Source organism: Gobius niger (assembly GCF_951799975.1).
Source record: "Gobius niger genome assembly, chromosome: 3".
NCBI lineage: Eukaryota > Metazoa > Chordata > Actinopteri > Gobiiformes > Gobiidae > Gobius > Gobius niger.
In genome coordinates, this window is record NC_136854.1 from 29,207,261 (window position 1) to 29,234,915 (window position 27,655).

General features: G+C 41.1%; 3 protein-coding genes across 5 annotated transcripts; 1 reads left to right on the forward strand and 2 right to left on the reverse strand.

Annotated features, from left to right (window-relative positions):
* Positions 1-636: 636 nt before the first annotated feature.
* On the reverse strand, positions 637-4,316 carry LOC306960655 (pannexin-1-like). Its single transcript, XM_079553126.1, has 5 exons — positions 3,920-4,316; positions 2,970-3,091; positions 2,663-2,862; positions 1,620-2,121; positions 637-797 (listed from the first exon to the last, which is right to left on the reverse strand). The coding sequence occupies exons 1-5, from the start codon at positions 4,107-4,109 to the stop codon at positions 639-641; spliced, it is 1,173 nt and encodes a 390-aa protein (XP_079409252.1). The 5' UTR covers positions 4,110-4,316; the 3' UTR covers positions 637-638.
* A 1,598-nt stretch (positions 4,317-5,914) lies between these two features.
* marf1 (meiosis regulator and mRNA stability factor 1) lies at positions 5,915-16,019 on the forward strand (the record flags this gene model as incomplete). 3 transcript variants are annotated; one of them, XM_079553103.1, is made up of 25 exons in its annotated part: positions 5,915-6,757; positions 6,983-7,103; positions 7,180-7,394; positions 7,486-7,603; positions 7,679-7,848; positions 8,065-8,565; positions 9,051-9,178; positions 9,247-9,417; positions 9,493-9,664; positions 9,747-9,925; positions 10,008-10,088; positions 10,174-10,413; positions 10,501-10,620; positions 10,685-10,863; positions 10,934-11,154; positions 11,252-11,394; positions 11,470-11,603; positions 11,676-11,878; positions 11,956-12,183; positions 12,255-12,494; positions 12,586-12,816; positions 12,881-12,947; positions 13,036-13,143; positions 13,211-13,384; positions 13,723-16,019. In XM_079553103.1, 25 exons carry the CDS (start codon positions 5,915-5,917, stop codon positions 13,881-13,883), a joined length of 5,148 nt encoding a protein of 1,715 aa, XP_079409229.1. In that variant the 3' UTR covers positions 13,884-16,019. The 3 variants fall into 3 exon arrangements, with proteins under 3 accessions (XP_079409229.1, XP_079409230.1, XP_079409231.1); XM_079553104.1 differs by having other exon boundaries at positions 13,735-16,019; XM_079553105.1 differs by having other exon boundaries at positions 13,226-13,384.
* Positions 16,020-16,072: 53 nt separating this feature from the next.
* Positions 16,073-27,455, reverse strand: bmerb1 (bMERB domain containing 1). Its single transcript, XM_079553149.1, has 6 exons — positions 27,181-27,455; positions 23,908-24,028; positions 21,419-21,492; positions 18,856-18,970; positions 17,061-17,143; positions 16,073-16,983 (listed from the first exon to the last, which is right to left on the reverse strand). The coding sequence occupies exons 1-6, from the start codon at positions 27,266-27,268 to the stop codon at positions 16,865-16,867; spliced, it is 600 nt and encodes a 199-aa protein (XP_079409275.1). The 5' UTR covers positions 27,269-27,455; the 3' UTR covers positions 16,073-16,864.
* Positions 27,456-27,655: the final 200 nt, after the last annotated feature.

Below are 27,655 nucleotides of genomic sequence, written 5' to 3' on the forward strand. Positions count from 1 at the left end.
TCTTCATCAAAGTACATTCAGGCAAGTGAAAGCACACAAATTGGCATTTTTGTTTGCTTTTATTATTATTTACACAAGTTGAGAGGAGCAAATCAAAAGTGCATAATCTGAGGTAGATGAAATTAAAAACTGACAAGGTGGAGTATTACTTATGACATCATTTAGTTTTAAATCAATGTATAGGAAATTATGTTTTTTATTTAGTAAACAGAACAAAAAGCAGAGTTTTGACTATTATTCACATTATAATACATTGTTGTAAAAACATTGTTAATTTTAAGATGCTGAGTTATTAAAAATAAACATCTTTCAGATTTGTTTATTCAAAACTAAAGTTTTGTTAGTATTTTTTATTATTTTTTTAGTATTATAAATCATTACAATAAGTGGTCTCCTTATAGGTTAGAAAGAGGCACTAACATCTGGGATTATTTAAAAATAATTTTTGAGTTAAAAAAAAAAGCATTACGTCAAAACGAAAGGCCGTAAGTGCTGAGGAAACAATATAAACATTCAGAAAATATTAGTGTAAACCATAGATTTACACACATCATTATTCTTGTTCCAGCATGCTATATATTGTTTCAACTTTAGTTATTATTAGAGCAAATACATTACTTCAACATTTTTTCTTAAAATTAATTTTCTTCTCCTGATTTAGAGGCTTTCACTTCATTCTTGAGTACACATGTCCCCTTCTTAAAGTCTACCACGTCTGTCTTGACCTGACCCAGAGTTTGCAGCAGGCACATCGTGTCAAATCCCTCTTCACTCGATTCTTGCAACAACTCCAGGACCTGTAACAACACATTACTTTGTTTTACAAAGAGTTCATATTGATCAGGCATACAGGCATAGCAAGTAAGTAAGTAAGTAGGTAGGTAGGTAAGTAAACAAGAAATTATGTGAGTAAGTAAGCTTTATGTATCACTTTAGCAGCTAGTACATTGGCTGTATCGTTATTGTATTAAAAGTCTCACAGTATTTTGGTTTACTTTTACGATCTAAAATGATGTGTTGGTGAGTCTCATAATGGATATTTGCTTGTAGGAAAAAAAATCAATTCTTGATCCTTTATTATGAAATATGTTAATGCACTAAAGGCATCTTAGAAAATACACTATCACAAATCTCCCAACAACATTGCTAATACACACTACAGCGAGGGTTACATTACATATTAAATAGATTTGCATATTGTACTTATGTTTTTATGCCAGTGCTTATAATAATAATGTATGATGGAGAATTATTCAGTCTTTACATATGCCTTGCAAACCTTATCATATTGTACTGTCAAACAGGGAACATTTGGGCGCTGACCTTCTACATGACTTGTGGCCTAGTCAACGGGGCACTTTGTCTGTGTGCCACGTTACGTATAACCGAGAATATTTAACTATCTTCATGTGGAAGTATCGCCAAACTCTGAATGATCAATGCAATGAACACTGTATTGACTGTTCAAATGTCTCCAGGCCTGTAATACGATAATAAACATCTTCCATGTAAGACATCCAGATTGTGTACCGTCTCTCCATCCACATTTCCTCTGGACTCCTTTAGTATTTAACATGCATGCCTCAGATTTTAACACAACAGCGCAGAATCAAACCTACCTGTAAGCACTTGTATGATTTCAGTTGGCTCAGATTCTCCTGCAGGAACAATAAATAGATGCTCAGGTCATTGTAAACTGGAGTAACCAGTCCCAAAGAGCCGAACCCCGGGAGCATGTCATAGGGCCGGAGGAAGCCTGAACTCTGCCGCGCCGGTCCGATCGCGGCATAGATCACCAGAGGAGCCAGGAGGGCGTAGACCACCAGGTTGATGTAGCTGAGCAGCCGGAAGACTCCCACTGCCACAAGCTTGCACTGCACCGCAGAGGGCACTGAGCTGTCGTTCTGAAGCACACCTTTTCTCAAGTCACAGGGAAACTCGTCAGTGAGCGAGGCCAGCTGGATGTAGTAGCCAAGGTAGACGCAGGCTAACAGCAGGATTAGCAGAGTGATACCACGGCAGGCCAAGTACGAAACCACAAGGCAGCGGGAGTAGCGCTTGGTCTTGAGATAATGCTCCACTAATGGGTATTTGAAGCAGCCCTCTGCAAAGTCCAAGGCACTGTGGCAGAAAAGTACATGTCATTAGAGAAGCCGTGGTGAAGTCAGCAGGAAAATGGAAAAATTAGATTAAGTTGTTTTGGGACTTGGCAAAACATCAAACCCACAACATTTGTATGATTGAACTAAACCAATAAAGTAGTAATAGCAACATAGTATAATTTTTCTTTGAATATGAAATAAATTAACGTTCAGAGCAATTGGTCTTTCATTTGAGTTTGTATAAACTGTGTTGGTGTGCATATCAAAACAGTTAATTATATGGTTGAATGTAAAACTAAAACCAAAACGTCAAATCTTTAAAAAATCTTTAAAAAAAAACGAAAAACAACACATTAACCAAGTGCTGAACAGCAGATTGCAGCATCAATAAAGCAATAGAAACAGTAAACAACAAAGAAAAAAGAAACCCACAGGCCAGAAACAAAACCTCAGCGATAACAAGTCAATAAAATAAAATAAAAACTATATAGATTAATAAGAATAAACAACAAAACATGTACACTTACAAATAACAAGCACAAAATCAGTTAACCACTAACCTTTGAGAGTCTTCAGACCCATCCTTTGCGTCTAAAGAAGCGAGGTTCTTGGCCAATCGGATGGAGCGATTGTAAAAGCGGTCCAGTTCCTCCATGATGAAACTGAGGTCTGAGGAAAGGTGTGGCGCAGCCGTGAACCTCCAGAACAGCGCCGGGATGTACAGCAGGACAGCAAATAAGAGCAGGATGTAGGGGAAAAACTGAGGGGAAAGGGGAAAAATGAGTTATTATACTGCATATGTCCAAACTTTTCACAATTGTAGTGTGTACTGTGCATGTACACGCATGATAATCTGCATTTCTGTACCTTATGCAGCCAAAGTGGAGTGTTTTCAGATTGTTGCTGTACTGCTGCCCAGCAAAAAGAGTCCACGTAATACGCCTGCCGCCAGGAGAAGTTTGTTGGAGCAAAACAACTGATCTGTGTACCTGGAAAAAAAAACATAAAAACAAAATGCATCCATTGTTTTAACAAACCTCTAACCAAAATTTATTTGATGAATAACATAGGCATTATGCAAATTATCCCTTCTTTTCCCCCTGTACAAGAGCCCCAGAAAGGCATGCATAATTTAATCATGAACCATGTGGTAACTAGTTATGTGAATTTTTGGCAGAAGCAACACAAACTTGACCAACTTGAGTCATATGACCGCACACATAACCCAGCTGAAGTGTAACCGCATGACCTACTTGAACATAAATAGTGATTATACTGTAGTCTATTTCTGATGCATGCATGGACAATTTGAACCGACAGCACTGTCTTTCACTCATTACATAGGAATGCATGTTTTAATTGCTTAGGGCCAGACTATAGCACAAAGTTAGCTTTCAGTTCTGTAGCTGGTATTATTTTCACTATCTTGATGATAATTATAGACTATGGAAATTATAAAGCACTTAGGTATGTTCCTATGTTTGAAGTTTAGCAAAAGGCTCTATATAACAGACGTGACTACAAAGTTTTAAGAGGATTATAGTGCACCAATTAAACAAAGACCCAAAGCCCATATGTCAAGAACAGTCATTTTAAACAGGATATTCTATGAAAATTTGTGTCTTTTTTAATCAACATCAGCATCTGCATCTGGGCATGATGCAAAAGGGTGGAGTCGCATACGCCCTATACCGTCCCCTTATGGCCAACATGTTCACAGCAATATCCTGTAACTGTTATGAGCATAATTAATGTTTGCATGTTTGAAAACTATTGAATACCCCAACACAAAGTTTATCATCATCAGCATCACTTACCAACAGACACCTCCTGGGCAAAGGCAAGAGAGATGAGGAACAAAGGCAAGCCCACGGAGAGGAACGTGACAATTTTATCCACGGCGAGCTCGAGACGCACACCTTTATACTTGTTACTCTGTCCCTCATTAGGGTCCTTCAATAGAAAGTCGCTGAAAACATATTCGGTGGCTACGTGCGCTATAGCCATGACAAAGGTGAACAAAAGCGGCTTTTCTAAATGAATAAAGGATTAACTTGCAGCGAGTTGTTGCGGGCCAGCAGTATTTGTGATGGAAAAACAAAAACAAAAAACAGAAAGCTTTCGTAAGTCTAGAAGACCACGATCAGATAAACAATCGTGGTGACAAAAGGGATGGTAAAACCTGCGGCTGCCCCGTCCGTCACAGGGTAGCGGCATCAGCGGCGCACGCAGTATCCCTACCAGCCACTAGGGGCGGCTGTTGAGCAAATTCTAAATACCAAAGGTGTGCGCAGACGGCTATGAGGCGAAACATTTTGGCCAATTTATTTTAATTATGGCAAATAGTATTCGAAAAATGTGTTTTGTTTAATTTATTATTTATTTATGATTTAAATCGCTCACAGATTGGTGGTTTTCAGTTTTGCGTCATGTTTTTCATGTTATTGTTGCGTGTTATCTTTTCGACAGCTGCGTCTCCTTTACGGCAGTGTGCAGGTTTTAAAAAGATCCGTGTTTCTAGGGAGATTACAGAGGGGAACGGTCCTTGGAGAAAGATGTAACGACACCAGGTAAAAAGAAAGAAAAGGAAAGAAAAAGAAAACGTTAGATGTTCTGTTACTATTCCCATCGTTTGATTAATTTACAGCCACTTAACCTACGTACAGTATCCGTAAATTAAGCTTGTCGTTGAGGATTGTGGTTAGCTTCAAACTAATTGCTTAAGCTAGGCTAGTAAACATAGCCTTGTTACTACTTCCATGTTTTCACAGCGAGCAGATGTTATGTCATTCAAAAGCAAACAAGTGTGATATAAAATGAATTTACAACTGGTCTGGTGCTTTCCAGTTGATATTTTAACATTGTGTGTTTTTGTAAGGCGAGAATTCAAGAACCTTTGGGGAAAATCTGGCATTGACGATTCTCAAAACAATCAATTCGCTAGCTAGTCGTCTTCAAATGAGAGTCAGTTATGTGCGTTGACTCCTTTTTATCTCATGGCTCCTCATACAGGTTTGTGTTGTGTCTGTTTTTTTTCCCAGCATGAGAGAGAAGACCAAAACAGAGGGAAAGGACCGTTTAGGATGAATGATGGAAGGACTGGGAAAGGAAAAGTCCCCCATATGTAGCTCTAGACCCCTCCCATGGCTGGATCCGAGCAAAACAGAAGCCCCTACCCTGCTGTGGAAACTCAAGGACTGCTTTTCCAACACTGTAACAGCACTATCTATAAACAAAAGCCAAGAAGTGAGTGTTTACCCTTGTTATTCATGGACTTTTCCCTCCAAATTCTCAATAATAATAATAATAATAATAATAATTAAATATTATTACTAGTAGGGTTATTATTGTTAGGATTATTCATAATAATCATAATAATAATCATATTAATGCATTACATTATATTTGTTTGGTGCCTTCCTAAGCACTCTAGGCTGCCTTACATCAAGGCTTGAGAAGTTTGACTAATAGGCCTGTATTTGTTTCACAAACGACTTGTAGACCTGCATTTGGACATCAGGGACAAAGATGAATAAAAACAATAAACAATTGCATGGGAGAAACTATGATTAGCCATAACAGTTGTGTGTCATTGTTTTGTTTATGACAAGGATGTCACTTGAGATAACATTTGAGATAAACCTAAATATTTATCCAAAGCTAAGACGTATAGAAGACAAATTGTCCTGTGGTTTTTGTGTCAACATTACCACAAATATACTGTCGTTTGCAATGATGAATGTCGAGTGTCTTGTGAGTGCATTTTGACATTACTATTTTGATTTGTTGCCTCTATTTTTCAGAGCTGTAACATGGATAGAAAGCCAGTGTTGGACCTAAAGGATGTCCCTCCTCCTCCTCTGCATCACAATACCTCTCACATGGCACCTCAGCGCTTCTCTCTCGCCCCTCTCCCCATGCCTCCGCCCCCTTGCTTACCTCCACCTCCTCAGCTTCTGCAAGAGTCTCATCCACAACAGTTAGGCCTCCCGCCACTATCCCAGCTGCAAGAGGGGTCTAGCCCCAAAGTAAGCATGTGCTCATACTGTGAATCTTGCACAGGGAGCTATAATACTTTGGGTGGTGGAGCTGGTGTTGGCCTTGGCTGCAGCGTTGAGGGTGCCCTCTCCTTGTACATGGCTGCAAGCTCTTTGGGTGCACCCAGTACGAACAGTAATGTTTGCAATTCTGGACCTCGTTCTGGGACATCATCTGTTCAATATAAACAAAATCCCAGCTCTGCTTCATTGACCAGTCATGGTTACACACCCTACCTACCCTCTTCTGTCGCTACCTCACAGCCTGTATCATCCCATCCGTATGCATCCTGCTGTTCAGGGTTGTTGCACTCCTACCCATCGCTGCCTCTGTCGTCCAGCCAATTGAACCAAATTTCCTCTTCAGCTCCTCCAGTCTCCTCTCTTCCCTCTGTATGTGCATCTTTGCATGGCTCCTGTGTGGCTTCTTCGGGCTACTACCCATATGGTGTGGACTGCAGAAGAGCCCAAAGAAGCACAGCACTGAGTGAACACAGCACCACAACTGTATCCACTAGCACCACCTCATCACACTTGGGCTCTAATCCTATGCACCTTAATGTAGAGCGCACGGTTTGTGTGAAGGGGGCTCACTACTGCCAGGAGTGCTTGCTGAAGGTTTGTACTTTTCCATACACTGGTTGTAGTAGCTCACTGAATTTTTGGGATTGTATCAGCTTGGAGGATTTTATTTGTGTTTTACTGACATGAATAAGCCAATTGTATTATGTTTTATTGCAGTTCCAGCTTTGTTTTTTATCGCATGGCTCGCCTATTATTATTTTTTTCCCAACCTTGGTAAAACTTAGGTTTCATGTAATTTCCCCCCCCCTTTTTTTTAAGACTCGTGTAGTGCCTGAATTACAAACCGCTCCCATCCCCATTTGTAACGGCTGTGGTACGTCTGCTGATACTACGATGCTCATGGCATCAAAAAACCTTGGAAAAATTGCACAGAAATATGGTCAGTGTTGAGTATTATTTGTCTGTGAATATTTTTGTATAAGGAGACCACTGATTACAAATCATCTATTCCGCAGGCTCTCCAGAAAGTGGTGGTCCAGAAAATGTCCCTCCTGTGGGGGTGTTCTGGGATATCGAAAACTGCAGTGTTCCCAGTGGACGCTCTGCGGCAGCTGTGGTTGAAAGAATACGCAGCCGTTTTTTTCAGGGTCACCGCGAGGCAGAATTCATCTGTGTGTGTGATATCAATAAAGAAAGTAAATCTGTCATCCAAGAACTCAACAACTGCCAGGTTCCATTAACATAATTGCACTATTGGCTAAATGACTTGTATATAGTTCTTGATGTGTCTGTGTTTAACGTTTTAACTTTATATTTTGTAGGTCACAGTGGCCCATATCAATGCCACTGCCAAGAATGCTGCAGATGATAAGCTTCGGCAAAGTCTGCGTCGCTTTGCTGAGACCCATGCTGCTCCTGCCACAGTAGTATTAGTGTCTTGTGAGTAGCTTACAGACCGATATTGACCAAAGCATAATGTTGACATATGTCTGACATCTTGTTTTCGTTTATCAGCTGATGTGAACTTTGCCAGTGAGCTGAGTGATCTGCGTCATCGCCATGGTTTCCAGGTGATTCTCGTCCACGGTACCAATGCCTCACCTGCCCTCCTGCAGCTCGCCAACCGCCATGTTGCCTTTCAAGAGATCACTGCTGAGTTACCACCACGGATGGTCAATGCAGAGGTATGCTTTAGTAAATGGATATTTTAAACTTGCATTTTGACAAAGTTACTGATCTGTTTTGTTTAAATGTGGCAACAAAATTCATTTCAGGAACTAGATGGCAGAAAACTCTTAAACCTGCTTGTTAGTGGTCATTTTGTTCCAGTAGTGAGTGTTGCTGCTGTTATTGTTTTGTAAATCACACCAACCAGACAAGCGTTTTTTCCCCCTCTTCAGCCAACTTTCAGCCTCCTCTATGTGCACAACCTTCCCATCACCTGTGACAAGAATCAACTCGGCGCCGTGAAACTCCGACTCCGTCGTTTGTCTTCCAACTGTGGTGGCAAGGTGCTTGGTCTGTCCTATGGTACCGCTGTGCTGCGTTTTGGCAGTGCGGCAGCTGCTGCACGTGCACAGAAACGTATGGAAAATGAAAACGTGTATGGCCATCGCATCAGTGTGTCCTTCTCGCCCCAGCCCACAGGGGAGGCTAGACCAGAGCCAAGGTTTCAGTCTTACCCCCATCATGTTCTTCAGGCTTTGCCCCAGCCTTTCCCAATCCACAACCCGTGGTTTCTCTCTGCCCCACCCTTTTCCTCCATGCCTCTACTGCCCTTGGACAAGGCCAGGTCACCCAGGAGGTCTCACCGAGCCACCCACCCTGTGCCAGAGCGGCCCTACAGCCCCAGAAGAGGGTGCAGTGAGCCTCCTCATGGTGCTCCATTCAAAGCCCTTCAGGTCAGGACACCTGTCAGTGCCTGCTTCCCCTTCAGCTTCATTGCCCTTTGTCCTTGTCTAGGCTCCTGTGCAAATCAGTTTCATGCCAAATGTCTTACTGCTTTAACTAACTGCTTGTGGCTGTGCCTGCTCTCTGCCTGCGCTTGCATGTGCATTGCATTGTGTTTCATTGTCCAGTGTGTCAATGCTTAAACTAACTTTCATGCTTTCATGTTCTGTTATGTGCTATGTTTCCATGTGCATTACCAGAAGAAACTGTACTTTGGTAGTTTTCTTATGTAGCCACCTGAGAGTGTGTGATGATCAAATGTGAGTAATACTTAAAACTGAGCTCCCGATCCATCAGACGGTATAAAGGGAAAGATTTGTAGAGCTGCTACATGTTGCATGTGTCATTATACCCTCATAGAATCTACAGTTACACAAACGTATCTGTGCGTTATTCTTCAAGAATAACTAACACGGAGTGTTTCTGTCTGACTTAGGAGATGAGCAGTGAAGAGCCTAAACTCTTTCTGGACAAAGGACGTGCCACTTTTTCTCGCAGTAATGATCTAGGAAGCCAGGATGACGTCTCCAAGTCTAGTCCCGCTGAAGAGTCTGTGTTCAGGAGGTATGACATGACTTATTGGATATACAGCTTGTGGTTAATAACAGCTAGCTTGATGTACTGTTTTGCAGAGATTGTTCAAGTTCAAGAAGCACAAATGAGTCCCCTGTAGAAGGAGAGAGGGTTATGGGAGAGAGGGTCATGGGAGAGTTTCAGATCAGCACACCCTCTGCTTTCAGCAAACTCGACCTGCAAGGGAGCTTCAGTCCCCTTGTCCTCTCCCAGGGCTCATGGTCTTCAAGGTGACTGTATAATTTGTAGTATTTAAAGTACAAAATATAGCACTTATTTTTAACACACCTTCTTTTTATCAAAAGGAGTGCCTCACCCTGCTTGTCAAGCCGCTCCTCACCCTTGCTTGCTCCCTCCCGTAGTCCTTCTGAACCTTTTTCCGATGGAGCGGAGATTCAGGTGGGAAACCTAGATTACAGGATGTCACGCAAGGATCTCCAGCAAACTCTTCATGACACATTCTCCAAATATGGACAGGTTTGTGCTTACTGATCAGACTTCACCTCCATTATAAATGTCCTTCTATATCTGAGTAAGTACAACAAGCTTTGTATTTCAGGTGAAATCAGTGGAGCTGAGCCCCCACACAGACTATCAGCTGAAAGCCATAGTTCAAATGGTGTCTTTACAGCATGCCATAAGTGCAGTAAGTGGAGTGCATCGGTATAAAATTGGAGGCAAGCGAATTCATGTCTCATTAGTCACCGGAGGCAGCAACAAATCCTTGGCCATTTTCAGGTAAAAATACAGTGACTGTAACAGCTAAGCCGCGTCGAATGCAGCTTTGGCTAAATGTAATGATGTTGCTTTTCTTTTTCAGCACTGAGATCATAAGTATACTTCAGGACGCCCCTGCAAATTGCCTTCCTCTCTTCAAATTTACAGACATTTTTGAGAAAAAGTAATGTTTTTTTCCCCACACTATACGTCGCACACATGTGTCCTGTGATCAAAGGCTCACACAAAAAACACTTCCATCTCCTCAGATATTCTCGAAAGCTGGTGCTCGGTGATCTGTACAGACTTCCCGAAGTTGTAGCAGTCCGTGAACAGGGAGGCTCGCGGCTCGTTTGTCTTTTACACAACAGCCAAATCCGACAGAGCCCGCTGGGGTCTTCTCAGTCTCGGGAAGGATCGTCGTCTGCAAGCAGCAGCCCTGTGGTGTTTGAAGAGCTGGAGTACCACGAGCCCATCTGCAGGCAGCACTTTGCAGAACAAGACTTCAGGTTAGCCTTGCTCTCACTTTTTTATTGTGTATATATCTATTGTATAATAATTCTTATACTCAAATTGTCCAATGTTTCAATTTGTAGCGAGGCAGACTTTGATCCAGATGCCTACAATATTCCGTTTGTTGTGATGTCAGTGAACGCTTTGGCCTCTGATGTCAACATTTTGTTACAGTCACATGGGGGAACGCTTCCATTGCTCAGGTAAGAGGGTCTCTTTACAATGTGTTTGGAAAAGAAAAAGTGTTCATACTGCTGTTTCTTGTAGTTTTACAGACTGTTATGCTGCAAAATTCAGTCCCCTGCAATTGGGAAATGAGACACTAGAGGGAGGCGCTCCATTGGAGCACGTTATAACCTGTCTTCCCAGTATAACAATAGTCACGGCTCAGAATGGCTTCAAAATCATCAAGTGGATCCACAATAAACCTCCAGCACCCAATAGTGGTATGAACTGTATTTTGGAATTTACCCCATAGCAGCACATTCTGTCTTTTTAAATGACCGTTTCCTGCAGAGCCCTGGATACAGCGCTGCAAGAGTCCAGTGGGGAACCCTCAGCTCATTCAGTTCAGCCGTGAGATCATTGACCTTTTAAAGAGTCAGCCGTCCTGCATTATGCCCATCAGCAAGTTCATCCCGTTGTACCACCATCACTTTGCAAAACAATGTCGTGTCTCTGATTACGGCTACTCCAAATTGTTTGAGCTGCTTGAGGCTGTACCTCATGTGCTACAGGTAAATTTGTGAAATATTTCACAAATATTATAATATAACAATGTTTGAGAACTTGAGTCCCTGTGGGTTCCATTTTCATCATATTTTTTTCTCTTAGATATTGGGCATGGGGACAAAGAGAATGCTGACTTTAACCCATCGTGCTCAAGTGAAACGCTTCACCCAGGACTTGCTCAAATTGCTCAAATTTCAAGCTAGCAAACAAGTGGCTATCAAGGACTTCATGCAAGCATACCATTGGTCTGATTTAATTAATGATTCTTTTCTTGGTTCATTCATGAAGTGGGTTTCTCAAAGTATGTCATGTTGTCCTAGGTGCTTCTCCAGAGACTGGCAGGTCATAGACTATGGTGTATGTGAGTTGATGGACCTCCTGAAAGAGATTCCAGACACAACCATCACCATTACACACCAGGACACGGACACCATCATCTCTGTTCCCAAAAGAGGTGCCACAACTGCAGACAGTAGTTCCCTAAAGCATTGCACTTTCATTACTTAACTTAATTGCTGTGTTGTAGAGCGCACCTCTGAAGAGGTGGACCGCACTAAGCAGTTTGGGAAGGAGGTGGTGGATCTGTTGCGACACCAGCCTCACAGCAGGATGCTCTTCAGTAAATTCATCCCCACGTACCACCACCACTTTGGACGCCAGTGCAAGCTCAGCTACTATGGTTTCACAAAACTCATGGATCTCTTTGAAGCAATCCCGGACATACTCATGGTCGGTCACATTTCTAGGCTTACATGATCTTATGAAACTCTGAAGAGTAAGTACTTTTGATTCCTTTTGTTGTTCAGGTGCTGGAGTGTGGAGAGGAGAAAGTGCTGACTCTGACTCAAGTGGAGCGAATCAAGGCTCTTGCTGCGCAGCTTGTCAAGCTGCTTCGAGCCCAAAGAAGTTCCAGCCTCCCTGTGAGCGAACTGCTGACTGAGTACAGCAGGACCTTTGGCTATGGGCTCCGTTTGCAGGACTATGATGCCAGCTCCCTCCCAGCTCTGCTTGCAAAGCTCTGCCATGTTGTAAAGGTAAAGACATCCAACAGCAGCAGTTGGAGCCTTGCTTTTTGTTAAACCTTTGTTAAAACTTTTTTTTGCAGGTGGTGGATGGTGCAGAGGGTCGTGAGGTGCAACTGATCAATAGAAAGTCCTTACGTTCACTAACGTTTCAACTCCTGGCTCTGCTCATGTCCCAGGAAGAGGAGCATGTAGCCAGGGGCCTGAGAGTGGATGAACTCAGCTGTCTCTACACAAATGTTTATGCCATCCCTCTCAACCCATGTGAATATGGTTTCCTCTCTCTCAGTGAGCTCTTGAAAAGCCAGCCCTATCTTGTTGAGGTCCATATCTTTCGGTTATTGTCACCAATATATTCGAGATCTGAGATACTGGATTTCTCTGACATCTGTTTGATTTCTGTTTTGTGAACAGCTGTACTATGAAGAAAGTGCAGACAGCGATTCTACACGTGAGGAGAGAGTGAGGCTCACCAGGCTTTACCAGATTGCTCGTAATGTCCGCGCCCTGCTCCACACTTACCATTACAACCAGATCTTCCTGACAGAGTTCCCCGGGGCTTATCACAAATTCACAGGTTGCGTCCTTGACCCACGTTCATTCGGTTTCAACAGCATTGATGAACTTCTTAGTGCTATCCCACAGGTAGAGTGTTGAGAATAAAATTAAAATGGAGGAAATAAAGATTAAAGATTTGTCTCTCCATCAGGTGGTCTGGATCAAAGGTCATACCAACAAGAGGATAATTGTTTTAAAAAACGATATGAAAGATAAAGGTGACTCTTTCAACTCAATTTATCTCAATCTGCAGGTACTTTGGCTTTGTCAGAATACAACTGCATGAAATTCGTTTTTTCTGTGCAGCAAGAGCAAACTCTTCAGTCCCCAACAGCCCACAGCCCAGTGACATCACTGATCCTAGTCCAAGAGAAAGTCCAGTCAGCAGTGTGAATTCAGATTCTTATAGTTCAGGTATTAGAGCCTTAAATTACAAACATTTGTTTCAAAGGATTCGCTTTGTCTAAACTGCCAAATAAAGTTTCGATCACCACAGGTGGCGCTGTTGCGTCTGAGTCTGAGCTGCTGTATATGGCCTCTCCTGTGGACCTCCTGTGTGGACCTGTCCCATCCTGCCTCCCCTCCCCTCAGCTGCACCCTGATCCCATTCTTCAGTCTGATTTAATTCATTTTGAGCAGAAGCCACCCTCATCAGGTGAGAGCCGCTGTGTGTGTGTCATATTTGAGTCTTTTCCAAGCCGGCCCAACGCCCTCATTCCAATTCCTTCCTCTACACTTACATTAAAGCTCTTTGGATATCAGATGTGCTTCCCTCACTCGGGACAGAACAGCCCCTCTCTACTCTAACGCAGCCCATATCTCTAAATGTATCACAAAGAAACAAAGATGGTGATGTTTTAGTTCATATTTTACTTGCAACCCAACCTTCGTTCAGGAGTGAATTGCCAGTTGAACTTAAATAACTTAATACTATTATACGTGTTACTTATATTTAATGCGTGACATTCTTTTTATTTTTTGTTTGATGATAAGTTTGTTTTACAGATGCCAGTGAGGCTGATGCAGCAAGTCGCCCTGAGCAACTACACAAAGACACAGATGTTCCGCCCTCGAAGACTTTGAACAGTCCTAGAAGAGTGGCCCGCAGCAAGTTCAAGCTCGCCGCCAATTTCTCGTTCACTGCAGGTGTCTGAGTTCTCCCAGGCAGAGCAACAATGTACAGGTCTACAAAGGTATAACTCTTGACAGAAGAGCCGGCTGAATTAAAAGCTACAATCAAGTGTCCAGAAGGTACTGGCAGTGCCCTCTGTGGTCCCTCTTTGACTCTGTTAAATTCTGCTGTTTGTTCATTTTTCTGCAGATTTTCTGCAAATGTTTCATTTGCTACAACTATTGTATAAGTTTACTTTTTAAACAATGTTGAAAACCGCTTCAAACAGAACATGGAGTAGAGTCCATGATGAGTTAGTTGTCACTGTAATCAGTCAGTGGGTTTAGAGAGGAATAATACAAATCGTTTTCCTACAGTAAAAAGTGTTTTCCCACCTTATCAGTTTAAAATTATAGCTAACGACAATTACTAGTTATACCTGTTTAACGTTTTTGGTATCTCTTAACAAAACTAAGTTGAGTCAACCTGTTTTCACAGTTCCTTTTTTGAGGTAAACTCAGATTTTTCGGTGGCACCAGGCCAAAGGCATCTGTTTTAGGAAAACATTTGGTAATAGTGTTAAGAATTACTTTTCTCTTTAAACTATATTGTCTTTTGTCTCTTTGAAGCCTCTGTGAGACACTTTTATATTATAATATGTGAGTAGTGATAGTTGCTTTTGGAAGAATTTTCTTGGTGTACCTCAAAGAGTTGTCAATCATAAGCACCCAATGCTCATGACTATCCTGAAAAGAAAACTCATGAGATATAATGGTGAGAAGCGTCTTTAAAACTAATGCTTTTAGACCTTGTAATTAATGTCTGACCCAATGTCTCCTGAAAGGTCTGTATGCTCACAATTTGCTGCAGTCTTCAGTATTGGCACGTCACTGGAGTAGTGGTGTGAATTATACCTGGTGTGCATAACAGAGCTTATGCATAGTGTCGGCCCAATTTGTGCAGATGTGTTAAGACTAGTCTTTTATTTCCAACATGTTTTTGGTTCTAGGAGAGACAACTTTGTGGCTGTATGCTCGAAGTTTGAACAAACCTAGCTGCTGAAAGATGCATTGTTCGATGATCAGTCAAAAGCAGCAGAGAGCCCTTGTGGTTCTGTTTTTACTTAATACAAAGGTGATGGTGGTTGGAGGGTTGCAGAGGGCATAGGCTGGTTGTGTGGTAGGGTATTAAGACCTGCTACAGCCTTGTACCCATAGAGGACGCTCTATGGTGCTCTGGAATCTGCCTGGCTTTTACAATGGCTTGTATTTGCTAAGGCGCTGAAAGAGCTGTCCCTTTACCTCACGTCTCAGGAGAAGATTTTACCTGAGCATTAGTTTATTTTGTCATAATTTTACATGTTGCTGCTGAGGTTGAGCATGACACAGGTAACACCAAAATCCACTCTGCTGATTTTTGAGCGCGGATGAAAATGGCACAAGACCATTGAACCAGTTCTGTGCTGTCCTCAGTTCTCTAAATTTAGTGTTTGTGATTTCACAACTTCTATGGTGATCTTGATGTTTGATGTTTTTTTTTAATTGGACTATTTTGATGCATTGTCACCTGTCGTGTTCTACAGACAATCTGGGAGCCTTTCATAAAAAAACTTGTAGTAGGATTTTTATTAGATTGAGATATAATTGTAAAGTCCTCATGAAAAAAATCTAATTTGGTAAAAACAAGTTTATAAACAAAACAGTGACAACTAACTTCATTACACTCATTCTTTGGGAACATCGGTAAAATATGTGGGGCCTTGATACTGAAATGAACTAATTTTCAAATGGTAAATTAGGTGCAACATGCCGATAAATAGCTATATGCTATTTTCAACCTTGCACTCGCCCTTTAACACCTGACTTGATAAATGACCCCTTAATACGATAAAGCTTCAGTTAATTGCACATTTTTGTAAAATGTGTTATGGTTACATGTCTTAACTTGATTCTCTGTAAATTCAGCCACATTATGTTTACCTCTCCACATTTCACAATTTACACTGCTCTTGTGGTTTATTGCAAAGTTATTTATTATCAGTGTCTTTAAAGCTTAAGGATCTTCTTTTGTATTTCACCGATGTGCAAACCAGACCTCGAACACTCACCTGACTGAAACTACTGCTGAACATTGTTAAAAGGGACCAAGAAGACTTGATAATAAAATGTCACAAGCATCATTTGTCGTTTTATCTTTGCTTTACAAAATCACACAGTCCCTTCTTGAAAGATGCTCTTTATTTAAACATATATTTACAGGTATTTCAGCTTATTATCTGCATGTATATTAACAATCACACTTAAAGTCACTACGACAGAAAGCTACTGATCAGAAGAAAGTGACAACAGGAGTCACTGTTTCTAAATACACTCAAACATGTACATACACTGTAGGTATTTACAAGAGTTGCATTCATTTCTCAATCATTAAAAAAATGCAAGAACGGGAAGCTTTTCGCCTGCATTATCAGTAGAATCTCCATATATAATCAGTGCCAATCCCCCCTTTATCTGTGGTGCTGTAGGACATAATCCATTATCTGTTAATAAGAACAATATGTCTGGTTTTGATTGCATTAGTAAAGTTAAAATGCATTGTTAATAATTGTAATGTAGTGTGCGAATCAGTCAAATGGTTCTTTGCATTGTATTCCTTTGTCTGGGTGATGAAAAATCTTTAGTCCTGCTACAAAAGTAAATTCAAAAACTCAACACCTTTTTAATAATTATAGTCATGATTCTTTTTAACAAGACGCCCCCAAAACAAATTCTGACTCTCAATGATAACCCATATTCTGGTAGTGAATTAATGCACTGTGAAATTAGTCAGATAAGCTTGTGCTTGTATTAGTTGCCAGTAATTACTGTATATAGTTTGTGGTGGGCCTCAATTATGTGATATTAGAAATTAAGAATGCTTTGTACCACGTCTAGGCTGTGGCTGAATGAAGCATGTACACACTGCAGGTCTTGTTCAGTGAATAGGAGGCTGCTGTTGTCTGAGTCACAGGAGCAGACCCTTAAGTTACATGATGGCACACTGCGTTGCTCCACAGCAGTCCTTGATAATGGCCACTCCTGACTTTGTGATGGACGGTTTGTTCGGTGGTGGCTCTGGGACAAATCTCTTGGGCTTCGTGGGATCTTATGATTGAAGAACAGCAAAAAGGTGAGCACAAGTATACAGGTAGAGCTAGATCGTGTAATACATGTTTACATACTCTGTGCAGCTTTGAGATTGTTCTCCAAAGGCATCAGCTTCAGTCTGAGAAAGTCTGCCATCTCTTTGTCCTCCTCTCGCTCCCTGAAGAGACGACATACAATTACTTAAAGCGATAGTCTGTAAGATTGCAAAGTGAGGAGAGCGAGAGCGCCCTCTCCCCTCTCTCCTGATCAGCAAGGGAGGAACTAAAGAAAAATATAATTATTACGCATTTCTTATGTTGGTTCCCAAAGTGGGGGTCGCAAGATGATTATGAGCCTTTTTTTTTCATTTCTGACATAAAATCTGATGTATTTTTGATTGCATATTTTGGCTTGATGTTTGGCTTAATTTAACTAACATTATCAAACCAGATTTGACATGTTTTGTACCGGAAAACATTTTCCCTCGTTCTCTGTTTAAATGAATGGGCTTCGCGCTCGACCGGAAGTGTCAATACAACAGAAGTGCCAAGACAAAGCAAAAAGGAGGCAGAAGTTAGCGGGGCGGAATAAGGTGAATTATGCAGGGTGCCACAGGGGTCCATTTTGGGTCCCTTTTTATTCTTAATCTATATCAGTGATTTAAGAGATTTGTAGAAATGTTATGCTGCTCATGTTTGACGATACATGTCTTCTATTATCTCACTCTAACTTTGACACATTGATAAGAGAAGCAAACGGAGAATAACAAAACATTTCTAAATGGTTTTAAGTAAATCAACTCTTAATATTCCCAAAAATTTCTTCATGATTTTTAGCTCAAAAAACAAAGGAGATTATCAAAAGGACGTAGAGGTATTTCAAAATTAGCAAAGTGAATCAAACCAAAACTTAAGGTGTCATTGTCGACCAAAAGCTAACCTGGAAATATCATATTTAACATGTTTCTAGGAAAATAATCTGTTGGTATGAGTAGAGTTCGCTCTTTAATTGATACTTCATGTATGATAACATATTATAGTTTATTTATCCGCACAATACATACTGTAAAATGGTTTGGGGTGCAACATGCCAAACATATCTAAATAAGATTTTATTAATACAAAAGAAATTCTAAAGAATTCTGCTCCTCTTTTCATAAATTATATTATAACATTGTGACAATATTTAATGTTAACATCTATTGCATAAATATTTTTTATGTATAAGTATGTGAATATGCCAAATTTTAACAACTTTATGTATTCTTCAGATGTTCATGCCTACTCCACCAGGCGCTGCAAAGACTTGTATCTTCCCTTTTGTAGAGCTACGGCCAATCAAACAATACTCAAATACAGATTCATTTAGCCCCCGCTCTAAAGACCATACCTACTCTGAACTCTTTCAAAAGAGAGCTGAAAATAATGATCTGTAAATCAGTTGATATGTTTAAATGCTTGATGTGTCATTGTAACCATTGTCTTGCTTGTCTATGTCATTTAATGGGATTTTGGGGAGGTGGTTTTGTAGGACCTCATGTATTTTAAATATTATAGGTGCAAATACAAATCTAATTTAATCTAAGACCTGATGTTAAAGTTTTTCACTTTACATATGGTGTACTTTGACCATGACCGCTATTAGAGACAGTGACTGCAGTTGCTTAGAAACGCAGATTTCTCTTTAGCATCTTCCACTTTTATCATCTCTACCATGTGGTGCATGTGTGAGTCACGCTGTATGTTCGATTATCAGCAGGAGCAGAGGAGAACAAAGTAGATCCTATCCATCACACATCCTCGCCCCCCTGTCTCCATCACAGTCACAAACCCACCATGTTCTAATGAGGTCCTCTCACTCGCCAGAAAAGACACATGTCCCTTAATGTACCTTAGTCTCTCCACCTCCGCGTCGTCCACCAGGAAGTCCCTCTTCTGGACCAGTTTATGGATCTTCAGGATCAGCTCCTCTTCTCGCAAACGGTGCTTCTTATTCTTGTCTTTCTCTGATGGACATGAGGACAACAGGAAGTAGTAACGAATAGGGCTGCATAATATGAGGGGGAAAATGTGATATTCGATAACTGGACAATATTGCAATAATATTGTGTCAACTAATATTGATGACATATTTTTGCAACCCCTAATAATGTACAAAACAAAAGACTACATCAGTTTTGAAATAAGAGAAAGATTTCACAAGGTACATTTTGCTCTTGTGAAGTGCAGTGCAGGCAATTAATAGCTACTGTCGGAAGCTGCCTTGCACGCTCTCTGTACACACTGTTCCAGATGAAAAATGTGGCATCAGGATCAACACCTTAAGTTAAACATTTTAAACACATCTTTTAATTCCTGCTTCATGTTTAATTCATAGCATCTAAGCCACTGACTTCATTATGTGAGTGACAATGAGCTCGTAGTATCAGCATAATCCTGTCGCTTTCCTTCCCTTCACAATGGAAAAAATAGTTTATGATTTGGTGTATTTGGACCACTACAGTAAAATATCTGCAATGTCAGCTTTTTTTCTTCCCACAGAAATAAATGGAGCAGCACAGTGCTTCCCCCAGGGGCCCAGGACAGTCTAGTTACAAAGGTTGTCCTGCATAAATCTCAATGTCAGAGGAGCAGGAACATCCTATTTGGTATTGTACGGTAATATACAGTTAAATCCAATGTCAGAGTTAAAGAGAATAAAATTAGAAATGGTCAAAACTATGTCGTTGATTCTTGTACTTGGCTCTTTTATGGGTGCAAATTATCATACTTCTTTGGTATTTTTTTTAATGAAATGAAAACTCAATCTACGACCCCAGATATGACGTATTCATGTTCTTGATATCTAATAAGAAAGCAGAATGATTGCCAAATTGTATGGGGGAAAGAACAGTTCACAAAAAACATAAGGGCCTCTTTCTCAAACAGCAAAATCCCAGAACCTGACTCCAAAATAGTACCACTGTAGCACTGACTGAACTTTGTTGATTCTGAGCTTGAAGTCAACAAACTGATGTCAACAAACTTTTACTTGTCTCCACAACACTTAAGACACATTGAACAACGGCCATGTCAGTGTTCAAATTGCCTCCACTATAACTTGCTGATATCGTACAGTGACATTTTTATACCTGCTTCAGACCCTTCTGTGCCCCAGAGGTTTATCCTCAGAATGTATGGCTCAGTTACATTTACTTGTTTCCTCACATGCATTATAAGGCAGTGCTTCCCAAAGTGGGGGTCGGGACCCCCTGGGGGTTCGCAAGATGACTTCGGAATAGTATGATATAGTGAAATTGAGACAAATATTAAAATACAGTATCCAAACTAACATGATTAAACCAGATTTTAAATGTTTCGCACCGTAAATTACTATAAATACTTATTACATTTCACAGAAGGGGGTCCCGAGGGACTTAAGGGGTCACGGCCTGAAAAGTTTGGAAACCCCTGTTATAAGGTTTAAAATGCCAACGCTTAAATGCTTAAAAGTATTTTAAAATCCTGATTATGATAGTATAGGACATTTAATGCCATAATGTATTTAATCAAAGGATGAAAGGAAGACACTATTAACACAAAGTGTAGCTTCAAGCAGTTAATTAAAAATGTAATTGAAATAGATGCTTAATACTCCTTATCATAATGGCTCTTCCTGTTATTTATACAGAAGCGCTGCAGTGGAGCGTGCAAGAAATAGATGTTCTCCTCAGTTGTTGGAATTGAACATGGAAAAACATGGAAAAACAAATGGAAAGTCAACACATTTAAACTTAAACCTGACTAATTGAGAAAGGCCTCTCGTATTATATAAAAGCTGCTTTCTTACTTTCAGCAAATGTTCAATTAATTAAAATGCAGTCACCTGAGTTACATAAATGAGGCGCACAATGATAATACAGATCTCTTTCTGTCTGAAGCTAAATAAAGCCCATAGCTCATTTCCAAAACAGCTCACATGTCCCTGACCATAACTCCCTCCACCTCCTGCACAGGGCAAACATATATGTAACGGGGGGAGAGGGGGCGGGATGACTGAGAGTGTTGCTATGTGATGAATGTGACGTTGCCTCGTTTCATGAAATGACAGCGGCCACACGAGCAACAACCCCTACAACAATTCAGCTTTTTTTCCAATAACAAATGATATCTGCCTTCAAACAGGGATCCATTCATATTTTGGTTAATTTTCTTATGTACGGGAAATCTATAGCACATAAATCAAGACCTAACCAGGAATAGGCCTCGGTGGCGTATGTGGTCCAGAGCAACAGTCTCTATAAATCTGTACAACTGCAGCAGAGTTTACGGAGTGAGACTCAGACAGAGGCCAAATGTCTATTTTTAGTCTTGCCTATAAGCACAGGGCAGTTCTGAAGGACGACTCCCTCCCCTTTTCTCTTCCTAAAAAGGCTTGTACCTGTGTGTGTGCGTTACGTGGACACCGCACTTACCCGGTACAGTGACGATCTGCCTCAGCTCCTGCTTCAAACTCATGATGTCTTTGCAGAGCTGAATGTCGTCCATCCTAGAAATCAGAGCGTGCAATTCAACAAAGGCCTCAATCGAATCAAAGAACGGAAAATACTATTAGCTTATTCCAGTCCTGATGTTATCGGATTTGTGAAGACCAGAGGCTTGCCCACACAATTGACCAGAAAAATGACCAAAGAAATGGCACTAGATCTATGAACGAATTGCAAATTGCTGTGGCACGACTTCATCCCACGTTGGAGCAGAACATTGGCAAAGTGATGTTGGATCTTGGATCTGTGACTTTTGGAAGCGGGGGTGGTTTAAGTTACGCTAAAAGCATTTAAAAAGTAAGGAAAGGTCAAAGTACAGCTAAGAGAAAAAGTCTGGAGCCATATTATAATTTGGAGTGCTTTAAGGGGGGGGGGGGTGAATTTGGTATCTGAAATGATTGTATTGTGATTCAAGGTTTTTCTACTTTTCCCAATCCACTGATTTAACTAATCATAATGAGACATGAACTCTCAGCAGATATCTTTAAAAGCAATACAAAAACTATCAGATACAAAATCACTAACTCCTACTTTTGAGACTTCAGTGCTGTACTTATTTACCCTGCCTGAATAGTTTAGATTACTGTCCAACAAAAATAATTCCTTTAGTTCCAATACATCCTACATCTAAATCAGATCTTTTAATCTTCTCTAACAACCACAGTCACCTCCGCTCTGGTAGATCCAGATGACAAACATGTTGTGCCGTGACAACAAACCTAAATCAATGCATATGAGTTTATTCTTAAGCGATGGATCAATATTTCATCCGTCTTGGTCCAATTTCGGAGGTGCAGAGGTGCTGCCCTGGCCATCAAGCCCTGGCTGCCTCGGGCAAAACACACACTGTAAATCAAACTGTCCTAGCCTCTGCGATCGGCCCGCAGCCCTGACATGTAACCCCTAGCTCTTTTACTCTCTCCCCCCACACCCACCTCTCTCTCCCCTCTTATTCCCTCCCTTCTTCCTCCTCACTCCTCTCCCTCTGCAGAGAAGTGACAGCGAGCCCAGCGTTAATTCAACCCGTGATAGATCAGCCCCGATGACTCATCCACAGCCTCCTCCCTCCATGACCCCTCCTCACCGCCTCACACTACTGTTTTTTTTGTTTTTTGTTTTTTTCCCCCCTTCTTGCTGTTCTGCTCCAAATGCTGCCTGCGCCTGTCGCTTCAGCTCCCTGACACCCCATGAGCTGCTCATCAAAGCAGTCTTAAATCTCACACCGAGCGAGACAGCAGCACAACAGATAATGATGCCTCTGACGTGGGCGTGCGAACTAACATTATCAGCTCGCAGCTATCACAGGCTCCAGAGGGGTTTTGTCTGTGCATATTTACACTGTTACCTTTCACATCAAGAACCAACGATGCTTGTCTTTTAAAGGGTTGTTTACGGCCGACTAAAAGGAGCAATAACGGAGGAAAAGGGGAACAAATCGGGACTCAGCCAGGTCTAAACACATACCACTTTTGTACAGTAAAATGTGAAGACTTTCTAGGAGGTCTATAAACACTTATGTACGTATTCACATTTATATGCCCCCCCAAATTACGACTTATCAAGTTTTCTTTCTTTGGGGGTGTCCACTATGTCAAGCACACCACAGTTTAAGTTATAAATGAGTTATAAATAAGGCAATTGTTTGAATAGAACTAAGCCAGGTCTTTGAGTGTGGACTCAGTTTTCTAGGCTGGAGGATGCATTTGTGAATTTCAATGCATCAGATTTGACTTTCACACTGTCATTGCTTTGTGTATTGTCAGACAACAACAATGAAAAGATATTTTTCGGGTCTACAGTAGGGCCAAGGAACATACTATATATCACATATACTACATATATGACTATACTTTGTCTAAACCTGGATGACAGCTAAATCTGAATTTCTTCATCGGTCCCCATGGGGAATTCTTAACAGACATGTGATTTCCTGACCAAGAAGAAAAAGATAGTAAAACCAAGCAACATCTGAAATATAAAATCTTGCATGCTAAAATATTGTGAGGAGAACAGAAGAATCCCTGTAAAACAGTAATAGGGAGGAAATATCACTTACTTTGTGTCACAAGTAAATAAATTATAGGATCTTTATGACTATATCAGGAATGACACTCCTAGAAGTCAATGTTACCCCTGATGTAACACATGCAGTACAAGAGGTAACTGCATGTTTCTCGTCTAAGTCTCGATATTTGACGAGGAAACTTTGCCATCATCGCTGACAGGGTGCAGACAAGTTCAGCTGAGCGATGACTCACTCTGCTTCTATTTATAGCTTCTAAATAATCTGTAAATAAAGTGGCATTTTTGGGGAGATTGGCCAGCAGTTATCGCCAAATGCGTCATAGCAGGAAAGGCTTGGACACCGCTGGCTATTTGAATAATTACTGATAATTGGCCTGATATAGTGGACTCACATGAAGCGCAGTTCAGACTCCCGCCGCACTAAAACCTCCCTCAGGCGCTGGATACGAGCCATCTCCACCTCGATCTCATCTGGAGACATGGTGCTCTCTGCCATGGACACGTCGGAGTGGCCTGAAAGACACATATGAAAGGCAATTGATCAATGTATAGCAAAGAGACAACTCTTCATGATGACACCAGTTAGACAGGGAGTGGGATATAGTCAAAAAGTGTTTTTAAAGAAAGAAATGTGGTAAAGGATTTGAAACTCTGCATGTGTGGAAGTTCTAGGTCTGAGAGGAAAGGGTAGATGAAATGGCGAGAGACAGCCTGGTTGTTTTAAGCAGGAAAGGTTCATTTACTGTGGGACCTGGAGACATGAACACTCAATCCATTGTAGTAGTTTGACCACTGACGTCTGGCTGCTACCATTGCATGGACTATTATGGCCCAGTTTATAGATTAAATCATCTACAAATAAGGGGAAGCCTGGAAGAGCCAAGGTGTTTGCTAAGAAGGGAGATTTCTCTTCCTTCAGGGTCTACATTGAGTGAGATCTATAAAGGGTGGGTCTAGGTAGGAACAAACTTGTAACTCTAAATTGATTACTTATGGCTGGCTCTGGTTCTAATAAAAAAAAGTCAAAACACAGTGCAGTGTTTGTTGCTTTGGCGCTGCACATTAGGCTTGCAGTCCCAATGTCTAACTTTGTGACATCTCCAATCTGTAGTTGGTTATTGTTTTCCCTGACTGTCCAATGTGAGTGAGCTTTAGATGTAAAGAATCTGATTTTGTGAGAGAATGTTATGTGCAATATAAATATTCTTTCAAAGAGTCAATAAAAACTTCAGCGTCTCTTATGTGCCATTACACAGTAACCAACAGCCGGTGAAACCGAGTGATGTTTTCAAGTTTGAAGACGCAGCGGAGCTTCAGGCACATGGCGCCGCCATGTGTTTTCCTTTCTCACAATCACGACTAATGTGAAGGGAGGCAGAAGGAGATGATGCTCAGAGACAAGTGCATTTATAGCCCTATTAGAACTACATGACGTTTAACAAAGTGATGATGGGAACTACTGAAGTGAGTAAATGGATAAACTGACACAGACTGCCATCATCGTCTCCCAAAGTAAACCACTGTCTTAGCACTGCAGCGGACTGGGGAAACACTAATTGCCTTGGGCACAACCGCCGCAAATGTTGCAAGCGTCCAAAACCCATTCATCACATCTCTGCTGCTGTTCAGGACAGTAGAGCCAACAGTACAGTGGAATAAACCAAGCCTTTAATTAATGATTGTCAGAAAAAGGAAAAAGAAAGTAGACAAAATATAATGTAACAGCTGCAACTACCCGGGGACATCTATTTTGTCTATTAACTTAATTCAATCAATCAATCAATCAACCTTTATTTCTATAATGCTTTTACAACAGCACCTTCTGAACCAAAGTGCTTTCCAAATTGTCTCTGTTTACAGCCACAAATACGGTCCATTGGTTTGATAAGCAAATTACACACTTTAGTAGCCTACCACTGATTCATTCAAGATTTCTTTAGTGTTGGTCTCTGCTGGGGTCAAGAAGTTCAAAAGGCAAAGAAAACATCAAATGATATGCTGTAATATAAGATAATGCTATGATTAAATGCTTGTATATTACCGTTCCCTTTACTGTCTGCTATTTGAGAGCTTAGACGTGCCATATTAGGTGTCAAATGTCACTTGTCCCTGGTTCAAATCATAGACTTCATGCACTTCCCAGCATGAATTATTTACGCTCCACAGAAAGGTATTACGGAGACACAAAGAGAAAACACAGCGCTGACTGTGGGATCTTTTAAACAAGATGAAAAAAATGCTTGCATAGACAGGAGCATCTTTTAACGCTTATTTTTGTTTTAAACGTAGTCCCTTGGTGTCATTGAGCACTGCTTACCTCTGCAGTCGGAGTGTCTCGTAACATTATAGAGGAGAGTATTGGTGGTTTTGCAGTAACTTTAGCTGCAGTAGACCTTTACATAGAGGAGGACTGAGCTGACTCACCACAGCAGACTGGAGCAGCGCAGGGGGGGCATTTGTTTGTGTGCATCTCCTATTGAATCATCATCCAAAGTGGTGGGCTAACAGTAAATAGTGACACAATTCAAGTATCACTTTTTTTTACTTCCCAGCAGTGAGTTTTTTTCCTCTTGCTCATCTCAGTTTCTGCCACGTGTGCTATCAATCCAGGCCAAGCTGCATTAAATCCCTACTGGACTTTTACAAATGGCAGAGAGCCAGCTTAGCAATGTCTGAACCCTGCCCACACATTTATCCAAGTGTATCTAAAGTATTATGAACCACTTTCTAATTAAAAGCACCGCACACACCTGGGAGTGGGCACAGTGCTTCCTTAAATCACCCGCAATAGTAAACCAGTCTTCTCAGTGTTACTCCTAATTGATTTTAAGTTGTCTTAGTGTAGGCTCATTAAAGGCTTGACACCTGGAGATGTCAGCATCTGTATGGGAGCCAATGCAGTTGGACTGCAACATTCAGCTATTATAAGGAAATGCACCGCTGCACCTGCACTTAAGAAGCACACAAATAATACTACTACACCTGTGAAATCATTGTTGGTAGGCAGTTGTTTTAAGTGTAGCTATGTAAGTGTTTGGAGTGCACACAAAGACCGGAGATTTCTATAAATAGCATATCCACTGCTTTTATGCCTTCTCTGGAAATTTCTTCACACACACACACACACACACACACACACACACACACACACACACACACACACACACACACACACACACACACACACACACACACACACACACACACACACACACACACACACACATACACTTTCAACTTGACATGCCTTCAGGTGCAGTAACTTTGGAGTCTGCACAGACAGCCAGCTTTAGTTCCTTTTCAAATGAATCTAAGTGTTGATTATTTCACAGCTTTCTTCTGTAAATGTCCAGTTGCATCATCAGACATGTTTCATGTTAATTACTATTGCAAAGATGTTAAATTCTTTGGTAATTTAGGCTGTGCATTCATTGTAGGCTAATGCATAGCCCACTAAATTGGGCTACTTAATTGTAGCCTACAGGGCTGTCAGAGACAGTATGCTTCGCTAGAAGTCTAGTGGTCATCCATTTGAGGAATTCCCTGGCGTGAAATGTGTGAATGAAATAAACAAAAAACAAAAGACAGAAACATCAGGGTACTGAGACCTGAGCGTATTCATGAAACCTTGCACCGCTACAGGACACTTCCTTCATGAGGCTCACCTTTGTCGGTGGTCCACGCAGTCTCTGACACGGCTCCGTAGCTCCTCAGTGCGCGCTCGGTGTCTGAAATAGATTTCTTCAGCTCCATATCTACAATTGTTTGAACTGCAGCCTATATTCTTCTCTTGTTAATGTTGTACTGAGCCTGTGGTGCTTTCAGGAAAGTCCGTTTCACCCAGTGACAAGGCTGCGGCGTCCCGCAACGCTGTACATCTTTATCCAAGCTTTGAAGTCCCTCGACGTGGTACAGATGAAGAGGATGCAGGGAGTATGCGCAGTGAGTGAGGGACTGGGAGACACCCACTGATGACGCGAAACGTAGAAAACACCACAGCAACAGAGCAGCTTCTGTCTGCACTACTTTATATCCAAATGATCACTGATGCAGCACAATTGGTGTTCAATTACATTTGTGCTTATTGAGCATAGTAAACCGACCGAGGAAAAGCCAAAAAAAAAAAATATATATATATAT